This window comes from Pelodiscus sinensis, chromosome 9 (genome assembly GCF_052426305.1).
Source record: "Pelodiscus sinensis isolate ZL-2025 chromosome 9, ASM5242630v1, whole genome shotgun sequence".
NCBI lineage: Eukaryota > Metazoa > Chordata > Testudines > Trionychidae > Pelodiscus > Pelodiscus sinensis.
Genome location: NC_143060.1, coordinates 40,385,862 through 40,407,764, shown reverse-complemented (window position 1 = coordinate 40,407,764; position 21,903 = coordinate 40,385,862). Strand labels below are relative to the sequence as shown.

Genomic DNA, 21,903 nt, shown 5'->3' with positions numbered 1-21,903 from the left:
ATTTTAAAGGTGGCTATTTTTAAATTAGGTTCTGGATGCTTGCTTATCCTCTTGTAATTTAAAAAATTCATGCCTTTGAAATTGATTTGGGGCTTGTCAAAGAGGCTGGATTGATAATCCCACAGAACCAAATTCTCTATGAATCCTTAAAATAGCTATAGCAAGGGCAGCAGTAACACAAACCTTGTTACACTTTTTGCAAAATATTATTCTATAAAGGATCTCATCCTACATGAGGATTTCAATATTAAGATCTACAGGCATATGTGGTTATTACTATTCCATTTAAACATTTACGATTTTCTACTGGCATTGATTTAATTAATAAAACTTTCTTAGATCACAAACAATTATTCTCAATTAAAAAATCTAGATTTTTCTACATAATTTCTTCATTTTTTAGAATCACAACCCCCATAGAAGAGTTATCATAGTGACAATTATGTTAAACTCCAGTTTGACTTTTTAAGGGTACAGGATCAGACCCTTGCTCTGTAAACCTATTAATACATTACTAATTCATTTGATAAGATTTCCATTAAAATCCAGGTTTGCTTGATTGGGTCAGATAGATCATTCTCCATTTCCATAGGGGCAAGTTTGGACCTGGTTTTTCTGGTGAGCTAACCAATATGACACTAATTATGTAATGATGTTTTTGTGTGCGTGATGTACTGGGGACTAGATTGAGACAACCAAACTCAAATGAAAAAAATTATAGGATTTAATATGGTGAATCAGATATATTTCAGTCTGCTGTACAATATATTTAAATATGCCTGGAAACCTCCTACTTTAGAGTGCCCAGCTAAGATTTGACTGCATTATAGAGCGAAAGAGAAACAGTAAAGTCTCTTCACTATAAGTTTTTCTTTAAATGGTCCTATGTTGCACTTAAAAACAGCAGATCTCTCATATCAACAATGAAGACACAGCAACTGCTTGGTGTTTAAACATGCATCACTCTTTTGCTATTGATGACTACCTTCAAACAGCATTTATTTTATCAGCACAAGAAAGACCATTTCCTGCTCCTTAATGAATATGTATAATGGCACTTCTTTTTGCACAGGAAAAGAATTTGCTGCACAGCAAGTATTCCAGAATGTAGGATGTTCACCGATGCTGTAATAACTAGAAACCACAAAATAAAATTTTCTTTAACAATAGTAGATTTGTAAAGAAACATTTTATATTAGTAAAAGCCCAAACTCTTTTTACAGAGAACTACATTATATGCTCATACATTAAACATCAAATGTTGCCACCTTTCTTATGGCACTCCCAGTGAAATACAGGTATCAGATGGGTAGCCATGTGAGTTGGCATCTGCAAAAACATTCCTGTGGCATCTTAAAGACTAACAGATTTATTTGGGCATAAGCTTTTTCAGGCAAAGACCCACAGTGGCCTTAGCCAACAAGAGCTTATGCCCAAATGAATCTGTTAGTCTTTAAGATGCCATAGGACTCCTCGTTGTTTTTTGAGTGAAATATAGTGGAAACTAGGGGCTGGAGGCAATGTCTATCAATCAGCAGGAGTCTTTCCACTGATTTTAAAGGGCATTGATCAGGCCCTGTTACAATAGTTATGTATATTTTTAGTGAACTAACACCACCCTTAACATTGAGAGATTTTGATACAGATAGGTCACTTTTAGTGACTGCTAGCAGAAGCACTAAGGAAAGTAAAACTATCTGGGCAGAGCAGAGTTGACCACTAGATGTCTCATTATATATTAACATGAGTTTTCGTGGGCACAGCCCACTTCTTCAGATGACCGGAGTTTTGAGTTTAGAATGTGCAGATCCTAAACTCAAAACTCTAGTCATCCTAAACTCAAAACTCCTGTCATCTGAATAAGTGTGCCCATGAAAGCTCATGATACCATCTGTATGTTTTGTTAGTCTATAAAGTACTACCAGACCATTTGTTGTTTTTTAAATTTATCCTGTACAGACTAACTTGCCTACCCCCTGAAGCTTCTGTACACATTAACGGTTTATCTAGCAAGCTAATAAAATCTGTAACAACATATGAATTATTTTAAGGCGTCTTTTGGAGAATAAGTTCAAAATGAACAAAAACAGATTTCGTTTCATCTACAGAGATAAAAGAAAATATTTCATGCAGTGGTTAAAAATGAGTGCATATAGACCAATATCATCTTGCAAGGCCATGATAACACTAAGTAAATGCTCCTGAACCCAGGAAGTAAATCAATTTTTCAAGACTCAAGTACAGCGAGCAGGAAAAGATCAATAAGCCCAAGTTAACAGAGAAATGAAATAAGTGAGTCCAGACTACAGGGTTTTGTCGACAGAAGTTTTGTTGACAGATACTGTCGACAAAGCTTCTGTCAACAAAGAGCGTCTAGACTACATTCAGTTCTGTCGACAAAGCAAGCTGCTTTGTCGACATAACAGTGTGGATGCAAAGGACAGTTTAGATGCAATAATGCATCTGTCGACAGAACTGTCGACAAAAGGCGTTATTCCTCGTAAAATGAGGTTTACCAGCGTCAACAAAACTGCTGAGTTCTGTCGATGTTATGTCGACAGAACTCAGCGGTAGTGTAGACGCAGGTTTAGTTTTGTCGACAAAAGTCCACTTTTGTCGACAAAATGCTGTAGTCTAGACACACCCTAATTGATTGCAGTAGCAAAGCCAAGTAGAGTTTAAAATGAATTTAAAGTAAACCATATGGGCTTGTAAAAGACCATTTTAGCTTTTTGACTACAGTCTTTGGCTTTTATCCTTTTGTGGCTCAACCTTAAAGCTACTTCTCTGTATTTATTTTTGGGGGGTTTTAATATCAAAGCATAAATTTTTGAAGAATATATTGAAGCATAAAAGTATTCACCATTTGTTGTTTAATCTTGCATTTTTAATTAGAAGACTCCTTTTTCCATTTTTATCTTAGAAGTGATTTCTCAAAAGGATGAATTATTTGTTTTTTTCTTCAGTTTATCAAATTAAATACACATTGTCCTCTTTCAGCTAAGATCCTATTTGCATACTCGAGCAAGTTATATGAAGTAAACATATAAAGCATTTAAAGAACAGAAGAAAATCATTTCACCACTGCTCTGCTGTAAAATAATATTATTATTGTAGGGTTGCCAAATATATTGTAGTTGTCTGAGAATTTATAAAAAAACAAATTCTTAATGCTCACCTCACTAAATATTTATCCTAGGAATTAAATTTTCACATAGAAAGGAGAGTAATAAAAGTGTGAGCTTAGGATGTGACCAGAGTCTCACTAAACACAATTGAAAGAGGATGCTGACTTCAGTGGATTTGGGATCAGCCTTGTAGGGCATGTCTACACAGCAGGGCAAAAGTTGAATTAAGATATGTAACTTCAGCTGCATCAATTACTTAGCTGAAGTCGAAATAGCTTAATTTGGCTTTTGGTGCTGTCCACACAGTGGGAAGTGGAAAGAAGAGCATTCTTCCTTCCACTTTCCTTACTCTTTGTGAAATGAGGGTTATAGGAGTTGGAGTAAAAAGTCCTCCATCTGGACATTATCTTGAAATAACAGCTTGCTGTGTAGCTGTGCACTATATTATTTTGAAGTAACTGCTGTGTAGACTACCCTTAGAATCCAACCTTGTTAACTAAATTAAAATTCGATGAGCCTAGTGGTGAAAATAAGCTCTTTGGGGAACTTTGGGTCCGTTCTGCCTTTCTCATTACCCCCTGGAGTGCTGCAGGTGGGGCTGCCTGGAGGGAGCTCTAGGGAGGTGCCCACTGCCTGCTTATCGCGAGCTGCACCCACTGCGTTGGCACAGGGGAGACAGCATCAGTGTGTCCGAGGCGCAAACAACCTGCAGTAGGGCAAAGTTTGGGGCAGGGGCTTGGGGGGGCGCCGCTGGTTGCTCAAGTCCTCGGAACCCTCGCGCAGCATTTTGGAAAGCGAGGTGGAAGCAGCCGCCGAGCAAGAGGAGTCTGGCAGCGCGCGCGTTTCCACTGGCTGGCAAGGCTGGCTTGGAGGAGAGCTCCGCACCGCCAAGTCTAGCAAGCAGCTAGCGTGGAGGCGGCGGAGGCGGCACGGGCTGTGCACGAGGCAGCTCAGCAGCGGGAATTATGGCTCCAGCTGTTTGGACAAAGAACCCGAATCCTAAAGCTGGGGGAGTTGCGCTGGCGGATTTGGCAGCCCGGAACCGGGCTCGTGCGGACTGAGCTCAGAGTGACTGTGGGATTCCCGCCCCCCTGGCGGGGGAGGCTGGCGCTGGGCAGAGGCGTCAGGCACCTGCCCGGGGGCGGGCTTGGCTCCGACGCTGCGGCCCTCCCGCCACTGGAGAGGGGGGACTCTCGGATCCGCTTCCCAGCCGGGCTTCCCCCGCTTCGGCGGCCGGGGCTGCTCCCGGGAGGAGCCCCGCCGCCCCCCCTGCACGTTCCCGAGCGGAGCTGGCGCTGCTGCCCGGGCGTCGCTGCCGCCTGCTCCCGCGGCGCACGAGCCTGTGTCCGGACTGAGCCGCCTGGCAGCGGCAGCCCCTGGGCATGGGCTTGTGCCCGGGCCGGGCTGGTGCAGCTGCCCGGCTCTAGCCGCCGCCGCCTGCCCATGGGCCGAGCCGGTGCCCGGAACTAACCAACCTGCGCCCGGGCGCCGCCGCTGGCTGGGACTAGCCGCCTCCTCCCCCGGTGGATGCCGCCGGGGAGCGGGCGGAGCGCGCAGCCGGGGAAGGGGGGCTGCCGCGGCCGCCGGAGCCGGAGCGCCTGCCAGTGCCCTGCGCGCTCACCAGCATGCTTTACTTCCAGATGGTGATCATGGCAGGGACCGTGATGCTGGCGTATTACTTCGAGTACACGGACACCTTCTCGGTCAACGTGCAGGGCTTCTTCTGCTACGAGGGCGCCTACCGCAAGCCCTACCCGGGCCCGGAGGACAGCAGCGCCGTGCCCCCGGCGCTCCTCTACGCGCTGGCCGCGGGGGTCCCGGTGCTGGTGGTAAGCACGAGCCGCTTCTCCCCGCGCTCCGGCGCCCGGCCCTGGGGCTGCGCTGCCCAGCCGGAGCACGCCAGTGAATGAACTTCGTGGCAGGGCATCCCCGAGGGCACCGCTGAGGGACGGCTGCGGGCTTGGCGCAGCCCGGGGGCTTTACCGAGATCAGGGTAACGGGGCATTCCCTTGGCTGGAAGGGATCCGCGGCCACCATTTCCCGCGGCTGGGCGCCGGAGAGAGCCGATTTCTTGGGGAGGAGCGACCGGGGATCTTTACCTTTTGCTCCCTTCTAGGAAGGAGCCTGCTGCTTCCCGAATGCCCGTGTGTTGGGGCTGCAAGTCTCCCCAGCAGGCCCTCTAAACCCGGGGCCCCCGAGCCCCAGCGCCCCGGGGCCATTTCCCAATGTCTGCCTCCGAAGTTCATTGATGCACGGGTTTCTTAACCTGCCTCTTTCTCCCCTGAAGGCTTAAATCCATTTATTAGCTAGTGTATGTGCTTAGTTATTTTCCCAAAGCCTGTGGGTTAGTCACCCATCCCTGGGATGCATCCTGACGGCCAATGCTGCTAACGTCCACATGCTAATCTACTAGTAATAAAAAGATGTATTTCTATGTATTTTATTTTCTGAAAGTTGACATGCAAACTAGGCTAGATGGTTTTCCCTTTACTGAAAAATAAACCCAAGCACTTGTTACTTTGGTGTGGTTTTCTCAATATAAGATTATTTTCTCAATATAAGATTATTTTCAGGGGTGTTCTTTGTTTAGAAGCATATAAATGAACACATAATAAAACACCGGCCTTTAAGTGGCTGAAGGTACAAGCTGCACACTGTCAGATGATAGGGACATTGGCATCATTTTAATAATCCCTGATCATATTGAGCAGGGAAGATTGAGAGGATCAGCCAGGGGAGTATTTAACCATTTGCGATTGTGGGGCACGCTGGCACTTGCTGCTGTTGTTTCCACAACACGAGCTGAAGAAGCTTGTCAAACAAGAAAAAGAGCTCTGGAGATTAAAATTGTTTATTTTACAAATGTATTCCCCTTCAGCAAATTATCTTTAAAACACATTTGAGAATAAATTGCTTTCTCATCTAGAAGTTCTGTCAGTAATCCCTAAAATCTAATTTCATTTTACCACCGTATCACCATGATGCTTCTGTTTCTGTCAAATCCTCCAATTCAAACCCTTTGGGACAAATTCTGCTCTCATATTGAAGTCAATGGGGTTGGATGAGTGTCATTCTGATGTATCTGGTCCTTTGTTTTCTAGGGATTGAAATGCATCCTGTGGTAAAATATATTGCATAGGTTTTTGTTCCAGAATTAATTTTGATTTTAACAACTGTTACTAAAGGAACCAATTATATTATTTTTAAGTTGGGGGGGAGGGGAGTTTTGTATGTTTGGATTATTCTTTTGCTGTTTTCAATGCCCAAATGTGTGTGTTGTTGTGTTATGTTTTAAACTCTAACTTTCACAGCAGTTTGATGGTTCCAAAGTTTGTACAGTAGTAGGATTGGCTATTGTCCAAGGTGGTAGTGAGCAAAAATTATTAAGGTCTGACAGCCTAGGTGGTTTCCATTTTCTAATTGTTATATGTCTACATCACGCACACAAAAATCATCACAATTTTTATCAGTTGGCACCCATGTCAATGACTGTCTCAGCACAGTAAGTTTCGGATTTAATTGGTAGAGTTTTGGAGGTTAAACACATAAATAGAGTTTACCCACTTCTCATTTGGGTAATATGGAGTTTAATTTATGTTGATTTAGACACTTCTTTATTTAGCACTACAGGCTGAACCTCTCTAGTGCAGCACCCTCAGGACCTGGTCAGTGACAAACCAGAGAATTTTCAGGTCAATATTGCCTAGCAGCATTACCAGCACTTCCACTGCTTACTGGGCTCTTAGAAGACATTTGGGATAAATTAGATGTGAACACCAAGAGCCAGGATTGGTGGCTGTAAACAAACTTTTTCACCGTGGAAAACTTGGCTACACCCATTATAAGTGGACATCTGGCTAACTAAAATCATGCTGAACCACAGCTGTTGCCTGACCAGAGAGTGCCAGGCTAGAGAGGTTCAACCTATTCACCACTACACTCTTTCTCTCCCCTCTCCCTCCCCATCCCGCGCCCCAGTACAGTCACTGCTAGAAAAGGGTTGAGACATGTTGGCAGGTTAGGGCAAGGAAGCTTGCATTGCAGTTGCCTATGCTGTACCCTTTCCCTTGGATAAACAGAAGACTTCAGCCTTTAGGGATGCCATGATGGCATCTTCAGCAAACACTAAATGAATTTAATAAAGAAAATATATTGGGCAAGCCATTGGTTAAATTCTGCTTTGCTACAGCTTGCATGATCCTATTGAACTCACTGGATTTTCGTGGGATGTGTTTTAGTACACACTACCAGCCTCATTGTGCATATTATTGATGAAGCTCTTTAATTTACTTGGTTGATGTAACTTGTTTCTTTGTGGTGGAAGAAGTAAAGCTGTTTATTCTTTCCAAATCCAAACCTGTTGACCAGAGTCAAAAGTGGAACTCCACTGACTGAATTCTCCTAAGGATGAGTTTGAGTCTGCTACTATACTAAGCATTGCTTTCTGCCTTTGTCGTTCATCTGCATACTGATGTGCAAACAAACTAGTCTGTCTTTAAAAATGAAATGCAGGGAAGATCTAAAAAATCTGTCGCTTGGCTAAGTCTCTTCATACCTAGCTGAAAATGTAGGCTGAAGAGCAAGATCTATTTCCACAAACAAAGATATTAACTTTTTAAAAATGTTTGTTTGATATGAAAAAATGATTTGCATAGGGAAGTGTTTTTAAAAAAAAATCTTGTTACTTGCAAAGTTATAAATGGGAAACAAAATCCAAACAATATTCTCATTCATGCTAAATATTGGAGCTGGTTAGAAACTTGACAAAAACAGTAATTTGATGAAAATTGTGTGTGTGTGCAGGAGGGGAAAGGGTACCAATCCTTGCAATGTTTTCGCTCCCATTTTCCAATCAGCTTTGATAAGCATATTTTTCCTCCTTAAATTTTCATTATTTTTACTCAAGCTGATCAAGAATTATAGCCTAGACTGATGGAAGTACATCAGGAAAAGCTCTCTGACCCACTGTGGTACCAGATGAGCTGGAGAACTCTGTGGAACCAACAGAGGGAAAATTAAGGTATTTCTGGGTAGAAGGTTGTTCTTGTTATGGGAGAACATTTCAGACTGAAGTCAGGGAAGTGCACTTTAAGGAGTGTTGGGGAGGAGCTACTGTGTCTCTGATTTAGTGGGCAGGATGGCTGCTTTTGACGGAGGAGGCCTTAGGCTTTTGTGTGTTAGGCTGGCAGAGCTTCTCTTAATAGATGAGGGTGAAAGTCTCTGTGTATCAAACTTGGGGCAATTGCACTAAGTGGAGATTCAGTGAGCTTCCCTGGGATTTTTCTCTTTCCAAATTCCTGCAGACTCTGTGTAGTGGAAAGAGACAGTTCAGGGAGGAGCATGTAATGTATATTTGTTTTGAACCGGATGAGTTGTGATGCAAACGATCATAGTAGATACTGTAATTTGCATAATATTTTATACAGACCACGTTGCTGCTGATGAGAACTTCCACGAAAGACCTGTTAAATTAAATAAAAAGCTATTAATCACCCACCTGTACACACATCAAGTGACTAGAAAGCTCTATGGAGAGAAAGGGGTTGTGACTGCTATTGCTTCCCATTGAACAGAGCAGCACCCGTGTAGGAACTGGGGTATAGTTTAACACCCTGATTGTGGGTTAGAGAAAATAGCATTGCCAGTGAGACTTCCATACTATGCCTGTTTCATGTGGATTTCTTGCAGGGAGGCATGAATTTCATCTTCTCAGGATATATTATAAGAAAGCAAAGTGTGTGAGGTGCTATATTGAGATCAGGATCCATTCTATTAATTGTAGATTGCAATATTATTTGTGAGCTTTTCCCACTTCTGGTTTTTCCTTATAGATATAAAGTCATGACCTATACAAGAAAACCTTGTACAAGCAGGTATACTGTTTATACTGGGAAATATTAAGGCATTTCTTTTTAGAACACACTAACACATTTCAGCAGAAGAATTTAAATGGCTTTGATGACATGTCAAGTTCAAAGGATCTGCGACTCCAATATGCTGTCAGTAGAATTCATAGGTTTGGCTTATCCTCCTGACCTTTAATGTGAGTTGAGTATGAAGTAGCAGCTTTAGCTGAGACTCCTTATTTTTGCTGGTTTAAGAAAATAACATCCAGAATGATACTTCTGTCCTAAGGAATTATTAAATCCTTCTTTATAACTTGAAGTCAAAAGTAAAGTGAAAATAAATATGGTCTCAATTGAGTCTATTTAACAGTATGAAAAAAGAAGCATAGAAATGATAAGTTTTGTGTTCAGTGCTATTTAAACCTTTTCCCAAATTGCCATTTTTTGCTCAGCAGGCTGGTGACTTTTTTAGACTTGTTATGACAGATGCCGTTTGAGAAATATACGTCAGTCTACTCCTTTAGCTTCCAGTGGAAATGATTTGTAGAATTCTCTGCTAGTTGCTCATGTGTTTTCAAAAGCTACAAAATGATCTGTTCTGCTCCATTTCTTTCCGGTAGACCTTAATAGTAGTTTGCAAAGGTCAAAATGATGAAATGAACAAAAGTATGATTTTAGTGGAGCCACATACTAGTGTGTATGATTGAACTTGACAAAATTATTTAAGCATATAATCAGTGTAAAGGAATGGATGATCAGGACTATAATGTATACTGACTGCTTTACATAAGACAGAAGGAGATGACACATTTTCATTAATACATTGTGTAAACACTAAGTTACATCATGCTAATATTGGTTGTTTTTATATCCAAGTAATAAGGAGATGATTATAGTACTTAAAACATTCACGGTTTTGTTTGTTTAGGCAGATTCATAGCATATTCATATTTTCTCTGTAAATCAATTAGTTAGTAATTTGTATTTTAGCATTATCCTCTTAATATCATTGAAAAATGCGATCCATTTAGAGATAATTTATTGTTGGTTTTTGTTTTGGTAGCCTGCATGAACTTTTTCATTGGTGCAATCTAAAGAAGTAACTGATGTCCAAGTCAGATAGTTTTAAGGCTAATCTATAGATGCACGAACTCCCATCTCACTGCTATTTTGGAGCAAGGACTTCTGCATCATATGTACTGCATATTAGAAACCATAATCCCAAGCATATATACAAAAAGATGCTCTCTAAATTAACTGTTAGCCCTCAAGAAAGAGAGAGTTCTTTGTGGATAGTTCTCTGAATATATACACTCAGCATACAGCATCAGTCAAAACATGCTAACAGAAGGGCAAAAAAGGCAATTGAGGTGAAAGGTGAAGTATCCATATAAGGTTATTTAGATGGGACAAGAGATGACAAGGGGGAGACATGATAGAGATCTATAAAATCATGAATGGTGTGGAGAAAGTTAATAAGAAATTGTTACTCCTTCAAATAATACAAGAACACTGGGTCACCCAATGGCATTAATAGGCAGCAGATTTAAAACAAAACAAAAAAAATCCCAAGTACTTCATAAAATGCTCAGTCAACCTGTGGAATTCCTTGTTAGGGGATGTTGTGAAGTTAAAAAAAATACAGCCTATAACAAGGTTCAAAAAAAGAACTAGATCACTTCATGAAGGATAGGTCCATTAATGACTATTAGCTAAGATTGTCAGGGTTGCATCTCTATGTCCTTGGTTTGTCTAACCTCTGACTACCCGAAGCTTGGAATGAATGATGGGGGAGTGTAGCCAGCCAGAGTAAGTCTCAGGTCCAACACTGGGTTCCCAAGGTACAAAATATGCCACACAGGTATCTGTCAAACACAAGTAGTTTATTATTTCTTGACAGCTAACAGCTATGCCTCATGAATGGAAGAACAATATAACAAAGAAGCGGCATAGCTTATGTCCCTTCCTGCAAGCCTGGAACCTCGGGTAGGCTGCAGACAAAGTGGGAGGTTGTCTCAGCTTGCGAGGCACTGGTACCCAAAGCCCATCGGTGAGGTTTGATTTGCTAGGCTCTGAGGGAGCCTTAAATACAGTTTTCCTGCCTTGTTTGGCAGTTTGGAAATTTCCAGGGGTTACTCATTATGTGCTGATGTAGGGCTTAGCTGTTAGTTATCAATCTGGTTCTGATCTGGATCTACTTGTTCTTTGGTCCTGTTTACATGATCAGTACGTTAGGGTAAACAGAATTGTTTTGTTCCCGCCCTTATCTACAATTCATTCTTGCTACAATGGCGTATGTACCTAAAGGCTTGCTTCTGGCTCATCAGTAGTAGGGAAAAAGGGGGGGAAATGGGAAAGGGGGGAAAGAATGCAGGCCTCACCACCCCTAAACTAGTACGTACAAAGTTCTTCCGCAACTGACCAATGTTAGAATATAAAAACAGCCATTCTGGGTCAGACCAAAGGTCCATCTAGCCCAGTATCCACAGAGACCAGTGCCACATGCCCTAGAGGGAGAGAACAGAACAGGGAATCATCAAGCAATCCCTCTCCCATCACCCAGTCCCAGCCTCTTACAGAGGGTAGGAACACCATTCCTACCCTTCCTGGCTAATGTCCTTTGATGGACCTAACCTCCATGAATTTATCTGGTTCTTTCTTGAACCCTGTTAATGTCATGGTCTTCACAACCTCCTGTGGCTAGGAGTTCCATGGGCCATTTGTCCGCCATGTGAGGAAAAACTTCCTTTTGTTTGTTTTTAACCTTGCTATCTATTAATTTCATTTGGTGACTCCTAGTTCTTATGTTATGGGAATAAGTAAATAATTTTTCCTTATTCACTCTTTCACACCAGGCGTGATTTTATAGACCTCATATCCCCCCTTAGTCACCTCTTTTCTAAGCTGAAAAGTCCTAGTCTTTTTAAGCTCTCTTCATATGGGGCCTGTTCCAAACTCCTAATCATTTTTGTTGCGCTTTTCTGAACCTTTTCCAATGCCAATCTATCTTTTTTGAGATGAGGCGACCACATCTGTAGGCAGTATTCAAGATGTGGGCATAACATGGTTTTTTATAGAGGTAATAAGATATTTTCTGTCTTATTCTGTATCCTTTTTTAATTATTCCTAACACTCTGTTGGCTTTTTTGACTGCCGCTACACACTGAGTGGATATTTTCAGAGAATTATCCACAATGACTCCAGGATCTCTTTCTTGAGTAGTTGTAGCTAAATTAGTCCCCATCATATTGTACGTATAGTTGGGATTATTTTTTTCAATGTGCATTACTTTACATTTGTCAACATTAAATTTCATTTGCCATTTTGTTTCCCAATTACTTAGTTTTGTGAGATCTTTTTGAAGCTCTTCACAGTCTGCTTTGGTCTTAACTGTTTTGAGCAGCTTAGTATCATCTGCAAATTTTGCCACCTCACTCTTTATGCCTTTCTCCAGACCATTTATAAATAGGTTGAATAGGATCGGTCCCTTGGGGGACAACACTAGTTACCTCTTTCCATTTTGAAAATTTACCATTTATTCCTACTTTTTATTTCCTGTCTTTTAACCAGTTATCAGTCCATGAGAGGACCTTCCCTCTTATCCCATGAAAACTTACTTTACTTAAGAGCCTTTGGTGAGGGACCTCATCAAAGGCTTTCTGGAAATCTAAGTACGCTATATCTATCGGATCCCCCTTGTCCACATGTGTGTTGACTCCCTCAATGTGTCTGACAATTTTATTCTTTACTATAGTTTTAAACTAATTTGCTTAGTACTGATGTTACACTTACTGGTCTGTAATTGCCAGGATTACCTCTAGAGCCCTTTTTAAATATTGGCATCACATTAGCTATCTTCCAGTCATTAGATACAGAAGCTAAAGAATAGATTACAAACCACAGTTAATAATTCTACAATTTCACATTTCAGTTCTTTCAGAACTCTTGAGTGAATGCCATCTGGTCCCGGTAACTTGTTACTCTTAAGTTCATCAATTTGTTTCAGAACCACCTCTAATGATACCTCAATCTGGTACAATTTCTCAGATTTGTCACCTAAAAAGAATGGGCCAGGTTTGGAAATCTCCCTGGCATTCTCAGCTGTGAAGACCGAAGCAAAGAATTCATTTAGCTTTTCTGCAATGACTTTATCATCTTTGAGTGCTCTTTTAGCATCTCAATCATACAGGGGTCCCACTGCTTGTTTAGCAGGCTTTGTGCTTCTGATGAACTTTTAAAAAACCTTTTGCTATTACTTTTTAAATTTTTAGCTAGCTGCTCTTTAAACTCCTTTTTGGCTTTTCTTATTATATTTTTACACTTAATTTTACAGAATTTATGTTCCTTTCTATTTTCCTCACTAGGATTTAACTTCCTCTTTTTAAACTATGCCTTTTTATCTCTCACTGCTTCTTTTACTTGATTAAACCACAGTGGCACTTTTTTTGTTCTCTTACTGTGTTTTTTATTTGGGGTATACACTGAAGTTGTGTCTCTATTATGGTGTCTTTGAAAAGTTTCCGTACAGCTTGCAGGGATTTTACTTTTGTCACAGTACCTTTTAATTCCTGTTTAACTAAACTCATCTTTTTTGTGTTTCCCCTTTCTGAAATTAATGCCATTGTGTTGGGCTGTTGATGTGTTTTTCCCATGATAGAGTTGTTAAATTTTATTTACATTATGATCACTATTTCTAAGCCGTCCAATTATATCTGCCCCGGGACCAGATCCTGTGCTCCACTTAGGACTAAATCAAGAATTGCCTCTCCCCTTGTGGGTTCCAGAACCAGCTGCTCCAAGAAGCAGTCATTTAAGGAATTAAGACATTTTATCTCTACAACCTGTACTGAGGTGACATGTACTCAGTCAATAGGGGGATAGTTGAAATCACCCATTATTATTGGGTTTTTTATTTTGATAGACTCTCTAATTTCCCTTAGCATTTCATATTCACTATCACTAATCTGGTCAGGTTGTCAATAATATATCCCTACTGCTATATTATTATTATTAGGGCATGAATTTACTACCATATAGATTCTATGGAAAATTTTGCTTTATTTAAAATTTTTACTTCATCAGATTCTACATTTTCTTTCACATATAGTGCCACTCCCCCACCAGCACGACTTATTCTGTCCTTCTGATGTATTTTGTACCATGGTATGACTGTGTCCCATTGATTGTCCTCATTCCACCAAGTTTCTGTGATGCCTATTATATCAATATCCTTCTTTAATACAAGGCACTCTAGTTCACCCATCTTATTATTTAGACTTCTGTCATTTGTGTATAAACACTTTAAAAATTTCTCACTATTTATCTGTCTGCCATGTCCTGAAGTGTTAGACTCTATTTCATTTGATTGTTTCACATCTGATCTTAGCCATACTTTATCATCTTCTATCTTCTCCTCTTTACTTGATCATAGAGTATCTCTATTAATAGACCTTTCCCTAAAAGATGTCTCTGCCTGATCCTTGTGTTCCTCCGCACCCGTTGGCTTTCCTCCAGCCCTTCGTTTAAAACTTCTCTACCACCTTTTTAATATTTAGTGCCAGCAATCTTGTTCCATTTTGGTCTAGGTGGAGCCCATCCTTCCTGTATACGCTCTCTCTTTCCCAAAAGTTTCCCTAATTGTTTGCCTATGTGGGGAAGTTAATATATGCTTGTGGTTTACCAAGGCCTGAACTGAGAACACGTTCTCAAGGAGAGAGAGAAAGGAGAACAATGTGTTCTTGGTTCAGGTCTTGGTAAACCAATAAGTGTATATTAACTTTCCTGCATGGGAAGGATGTATCACCACAGCTTTCATAGATCTCTGGTCTTTCCGTGGCACATTTGCCCCTAGAGTTTGCCTGAGTTGATCAGACCTGTGACTACGAATTTAGTTAAGATGGGTTGAAAGCTATGGGTCAATGCATGGGCGCTGTACAGTGCTAAGACTGTTTCTGTAAAAAGCCATATGCGCATCTGTGATTCCAGAGGCACAACTACTGTGTGGATATGAGAGTCATACGCATACAGTTGTACTCATCCTGTTGATGCCTCTTTTGAAACTGCTCCAGTCTCCTACAGTCTCCTCCTTACACTTAAGATTGATTCCTCAGGCTATTGCTCTTGGGACTGCTCTTGTGTCACCTGCAAGTGTTCAACATATTCTTGTTACTTTAGTACGCTAGTCACCTAATTGTTGGTTTAGTTCCCCTGTCCAGCGGGGGGTCTGAGCTCCTGGACCCAGCATGAACTGGAACTGAGCTGGGCTGCCTGCCTACCTGACTCTTAATACACTTTAAATGCAGAGCCACAGCAGAGGTATGTCTCAGACCCAGTGCAAGCTGGGACTGAGCCAGGCTGCTGGCCAGCCTGCAAAAAAATTATTGGCAGGCAGTGAGGGGGAAATGAGAGTAGTCTGATGCCTTAACTGATAAGCTTTCACTTATTGGGTAATCAGATAATCGACTACACTATTACATCCCTATCCAGCTATCCACCTTAGTATTCAATAAGTTGGTCAGAATGGAGAGAATCAGATCTTTTTCAATTCTTGAAAACATACAGAAGCCTCATTTGATGTCATCTTTTTGTGCAGACACAGTGACCTTCTATTAGGATTCATATTCACCATTCTGTTATGTATGTAGTTGCCTCCTTTGAGTCTTTCTGCTATATAAGTGCTACCTGCTTCATTCTGAGGTGCAATTAATCTTCCTTGGATCCTTTCCAGGATTAGACTTGACCCATGTGAACTTCCTCCTCCATAGATCTTTTTAAAAGCACTGGTGAAATATTCTTCAGACCTGCTTCACCATGATTCCAAAGCAGATGTCTAAGGGTATGCTGCACTGCAACTAGATACCCCCAGTTGACCCATGCCCGCTGATTCAGGCTCACGGAGCTTGGGTTGCAATATTAATTAATTACCATGTAGTCTAGTGAGCTTTAGCTGGAGCCCAAGCTCTTGGATCCTCCCATCACAAGATCCTAGGACTAAGGTGTCAGTCCCATCCCAGGAGTCTACACAGCAATGAAACATCCCACAATTCGATCCCCATAAGCCTGAGTTGTTTGACATAGGGCAGTGCCAGATGTCAAGTTGCTGTGTAACATACCTTTAATGATTCCTATGCGGTCCCAATACTTCTTTCATTTGATCTCTCCTGACAAGAAATCAAGGAAATTGGATAATTGAAGCAGGAAGGCATAGATCCTTCTAGCAGGGTGAGAAGTTACCAATTTCTGATGCCCTGAAAGGATAATCTTTTGTGTGGCAAGATGTTCATTACTGAGAGTCCTCCAAATAGTCTTTTGAAGGTATCATGCCAGAAAGTTTGGAAAAATCTGACTGTTCTGTTGAATGGATTTTACACTTGGCAGTCATCACCCATCACTATAATATGTGAACACATCTGAGTGCTGTTCCACAAATAAATAGTCATATAACACATTGGAGTTGGATACCCAGTTCCTAAATAAACCCTGAATTTGAAATCTCCACTTTCATATCAAATGGAAATGTATTTTCACACGTACAATGAGCAAAATCAACTTTCCTGATGTGTGACCTATCTAGCAGTTTTTAAACATCTTTTATTGGCTAAAGCTGATTTACAGGTATGACTTAGATGGTACTTTTGACAGTTGTTAATAATACTTGATATGAAAAGCTAGCCAATAAAGCTCTCTTTTCTCACCAGCTAATCGAATCACTCCCGAAAGGCCCCAGCATCTTTATACCCTGCTTAATACCAAAATCTAATCTTGGGATATGAATTTAATTTCCATATGCTAAATTTAATACTTAAACAAATGCAATGAATGACTGCTCTATTTAATTTGCTGAAATTGTCTTTTCTATTTACAAATGTTTCATCCAGTCATCGCCAAACCCTTATGTTTCCACAGTACTTTCACCTTTATAGTGTTCTGTAAGGGAAAAACATGTTTCCATTTTCACACTAATTTTCTCCAAAGTGCTTTCAGGATTCCATTTGAACCAGCCATCTTGGTTTTAATTTCTTTTGTGTAATTTTCCCCCCTTCATCATTCTTACCCTTTCACAAGAAGCTAATTTCCACAAATTATACATATAACATGTTATCTCACTATTTGTGCGAAAAGTAGCTTTAGAAAGTCTCTTTTTTTTCTTTTTGGCACCTGATGATAAAGCAAAGAGGAAACGTATACCACATCAGTTTGTGTGAAGGAAAAGTTGCATTACAAATTTGTTTTTGTTTGTTTACAATTCTGTAGCATAAAGTCTTTCTAACTAGATCTAAGTTAAGTTGGTACTTATTTATTAACCAGACAGTGTTATACCTTTTGGACTGTCAGCACAGATACCAGGGCAAATACATTGTTTTAGAGTCTCATTCTGCTCTCACATAGTAAAACAAAAGGCCAGTGGCATTGTAATCTGTACATCCAGGATACAAATCTGAACCTTAACCTTTCTTGTTGGGAGCCATTCAGTGGTATTTGTTTTCTCCTCCTGTTGCCATTTTGTTGGAATGTAAATCACCATTACACCACAAAAGATAAGTAAGTATATCAAAATGGAATTCACAATACCTACTATGCTTACTGAATGCAGCACTAAGGCACGTGAGCCACCTTTGGGTCATGTATTTTAATCCATGCATTGGCTCCAGAATCTGTTTTCAACAGCTGAATGCTTGTTTGTCCTTAAATGATTCACTTATGGTTAAGAGAGAATGTTGTGAGTTCAAATAATCCTGTGTATAAATCCCTAAATCACATGGCACATTATTTTAAATCTATAATGGAGAATGAAAACTACTTACCATGCTAAATAACTGTTATTCATTGCACATAATACAGGATTGAGGATTTATATGGCCATATGATATGCAATAAATGACAGCCAAAACTAATAGCAAAAGCTACTTATAATTCTGTTTTTTTGCACTGAAAACTATGATATGTTTGAAATTTTGACATATGTCGCTGACGCTGATTTCATAGGAATATCTGTTTAGGATGTATATAAAGTGTAGCTGAGGCTAATAGGCCATTTCCCCAGAAGTTCCATGGGATATCTTGTTCTAAAAATGAATAAACTCTGTGAACATTTTTTGTAACCCAGCCTTTAATATTTAGTTATGTAGATGCAGCCTGGTCTGGTACGTAAGACGTCAGATGGGGAGTCAGTAGATCAGAACTCTGTTCCTGGCTATCAGTAACTCTCTGCGTTACTTTAAAAAAGTCACTTCATCCTTTTTGTGGCTGAGTTTCCATGTCTGTAACACAGGAATAAGACTGATTTTCCTTTGAAAAGTACTCTGAGATCTACAGTTGAAAATGACTATGAAATTTGATTATTTTAATTTCATTTAGTCTATTTGTCTGATAAGTGAGTACATTTAAAAATGTAGGTCCTGGTCCCATATATACATGCTGTTTCATATGATTTCATGGTCATATGAATTTCACTTGCCATAAGCAATGTATAGTATAATTTTAAATTGGTTCTATTTTGAGCGTCTTCCTCCATTATAAATTACAGTAGTTGATCTTTATTAGTGTCTTGGGATTTTTTGTTGTTTGGGGAGTTTGGTTGATTGAAAGTAAACCTTGTTAACAAAGGTTTAATTCGGAGTTTTGATAGAGATTATAACATACTAGCTTTCAAAAACTGAAACCAGTCCATTAATGTGCTTTGCTGATTATTTTTCCTTCTCTATGTAACATTCTCAAACACCATTTTGGTGGTGTTAGGCATGTGGGTGGCATGCAGTTACTAAAGGAATCTGACTCATGATTTCATTGTCACTCAAACTCTGAATAATATTCTGAACATTTTCTTTAATCAGCTAGTTGCCTGTCACTTTTTATTCAAGAATGATGTTGGAATCAATACGTGGAACTTCATTTGCATATATAGTTGTCTTGTATTGTAATAAGGATTTGTATTACACATCTATAGCAACTAAGGCCCCGGTACAGGAAAATACACAGGCGTGTATGCTTATTACTCTCTTTATTACTTAATTATGTGCAATTAAAGAGCTGTTTCTTTGTATATATAATTAAAAATAAAACCATCAAAGTTTTTGATCTTTACTGCCATCGTTTGGATGATATTGAAGTCTTTCACATTCTGAATAAGACAGGATTATCTCTTGTGGAATCAACTCCTCAAACCATCTTCTTGGAGGTGAGAGGAAAATAACTATATTTATGTGAAACCATAACAAATAAATAGAATGCAGTAAATGCCATTGATGGATTGTATGCTGTGTTGTAGTTGTGTTGATCCCAGGATACTAGAGAGACAAGGCGGGTGAGGTAATATCATGTATTGGGCCAGCTGCTGTTGGCAAGAAAGATGAGCTTTCTAGCTTACACAGAGCTCAAAGACCAAAAGCTCTGTGTTAACTTGAAAAATTGTCTCTCACCGGCTGAAGTTGGTCCAATAATTTATGGATTGCAATATCATAGGATAAGTCTTAGGAACTAGGAAAATGAGTATATATTCTAATTTTCAAAACAGCATTTTTGTATAGAAATATATAGGTTGTGTCATTTCCTTGACAGCAAGCAGCACCCTCCTGTGCTTATAGCATGGAAATATTTGGTTCATTTATCTCCTCTGTAGCTTCACTCAAGTCAGAAGAAATGGAGCAGGGAGGAATTTGGATGGTTTTGCAATTAGAATAATATTTCACATATCTCCCTAAAAGGTAAAATGTGGTTTTGTTTGAGCCCTAACCTAGGAAAAAAAGAGTAATGGTGGCTTTTCCTTGAGCTCAAAATAAAGGGCATCTAGTAGCTTTGCTCTTCTTGGAGCTAACCAGATTGAGAGTCACAATTTGGTTGCTGGTTCCCTGTTCCCATCTGGCACAGATACTTCCTCTGATGCATTGGCTCAGCTGTGTTGATTAGGGATTTGTGTGGGAAGGAAGCGGGGAGCCAAGACTCTGTCCACTTTCCTGCCCTCCTACATCTTATATTTGCGGAAAGGAAAGAAGTGGGCTTGTGGATGCTTTCCCTTCCATACCCCTCTTTCTCAATTCCCTGGGCAGCTGCATAGTTTGTCACAGTTTGCTAAATATGTTTATAATTCTAGCTAAATGTATTTGTAATTCTTTGAGAGGGTGAGGGAAGTTTTCTCATCTCTTGTTTGTAATATTAGACTGTGATGCACAAGATGACTAGAAGAGGAGAAGATTCAGGTTGTGCATCAGGAAATGTAGCAAAAAACTCAAGAAACAGGTAGAACGTGATAGAATCTGTCCTGTGGAAACAGTGAAAACCAAGGACAATGAAAGAGCCATATAGTCACCCAGATGGAAAAGACTGACAAAGCTTTAATACCAACAAAGAAGTAAATCTTTGGTAATTTGTGCTATTCAAAGTGTCAGGCATATGACAATACCACTCCTGTACAGCTAAGCATCTGAAAAAATCCTAATACAGGTTCACCTCCCTAGTCTGGCACCTTTGGGACCTGGCCAGTCCTGAACCAGAGAATTTGCTGGACCAGGGGAGGTCAGTGCAGCCCTACTCCCAGCTGCTGGGCTCCCCTGCTGGCCACTGGACCTAGTCATCAGTCTCTGCTCCTGGCCCAAGCCAAGCTCCCTACCACCAGGCTCCTGGCTGCCGGCCCAACCTCACTTCTGGCCCCAGCCAGTCCCACTGTTGTTGGGCTCCCTGCTGCCATAGCTCTCTGCTCTGGCAACATGCATGGTACTGCCGCCATGGTTTTTCCCCTGAGTGCTCCAACCCTGAAGCACCCACAGGGTCCCTGAGGATGCCGGACCACGGATGTTGCCAGACCAGAAAGTCCTGGACTAGAGAAGTTCAAACAGCATTGCTAAACTTGTATAAATATCCAGCACCACAACTCTGCATTCCCACCACACCTGGAACTCCTGTTTCCAAAGAGAGCTCTGGCTGACTAAAGTATGAGATATTGGCCCAAATACTGATTTTTAAATTTAATGAGTGTAAACTCACATAGCAATTACATATTTTAACTACATACTGTTTATTATCTTCACAGAGAGGAATAACAAAAAGCCACAGTAAAGTCGGCATTGAAGCCTATCAGTTTCACAATTTTTCAATCCCTAATATTTTAATACAGATATAGTCCGGTCTTCATTAAAATATGTGCCTCAGTTCAACTCTTGTTTTTCCCAAGACATGTGACACATCCAATTATGTCTAGTTACATTAGGCATTTAGTTATAAAATAATGGTATGTTCCTTGTAAAAGAAATGCCACTTTCATCTGGAGCCCAGTCTAATCTACCTTTCTTGCCATTCCTACCATCCAGTACAGCTAACAACACTATAATTTGGGGGGGGGGGGGGGGGGAAGGGTTGGCTAAAAAAAGCCTAGTGTAGATACACCATTTTGGTTTCTTGGTTCTATGAACAAAAAATCCTATGTTGAGCCATGCTGTTTTCATGTACTCCTAAATACCAAAGGAATTTATGCTGCTGGCATGTACTATACTATGAAAAGACTTGTATGGATTAGTTAACTACATAGTAGCCATTAAAACCTCTAATGATTAAGTTATATAAATAACTATTTGCTCCCATTTCTAAACCTTCATTAAAATTTTATCTCTAATAAACATCACTTCAGTAAACTCATTTATTGTAGCAACATTCTCAGTGAGAAGTAATTGGACACAGTGAAATTAGAGCCCTTCAAGTGTTGAGGGGAGTAAAGGACTTCAGGACATGGTCTTACACTGTTGTCTCTGTGCTTATCAATAGCTACCACTACTACTTAACCTGTTATTTTTGGGCTGCCTAAATAAGGGGAACCCTCCTGAACCAAAGAATTTTCTGGATCACAGGAAGTCAATATTGTATAGCAGCATTACCAACACTTCCACTATTTGCTGGGTTGTTAGTGTACATTAGGCTATCTCTGCACTTCATAATTCCAA

General features: G+C 40.3%; 1 protein-coding gene across 1 annotated transcript in view; it reads left to right on the top strand.

Annotated features, from left to right (window-relative positions):
- The first annotated feature begins 3,818 nt into the window (after positions 1-3,818).
- PLPPR5 (phospholipid phosphatase related 5) overlaps positions 3,819-21,903 on the top strand; it is a 73,181-nt gene continuing 55,096 nt past the window's right edge. Inside the window, exon 1 of the mRNA XM_075936596.2 lies at positions 3,819-4,957. Within this exon, the coding sequence (XP_075792711.2) occupies positions 4,754-4,957 (204 nt within the window). The 5' untranslated portion in view covers positions 3,819-4,753. The remainder of the gene's footprint in view (positions 4,958-21,903) is intronic.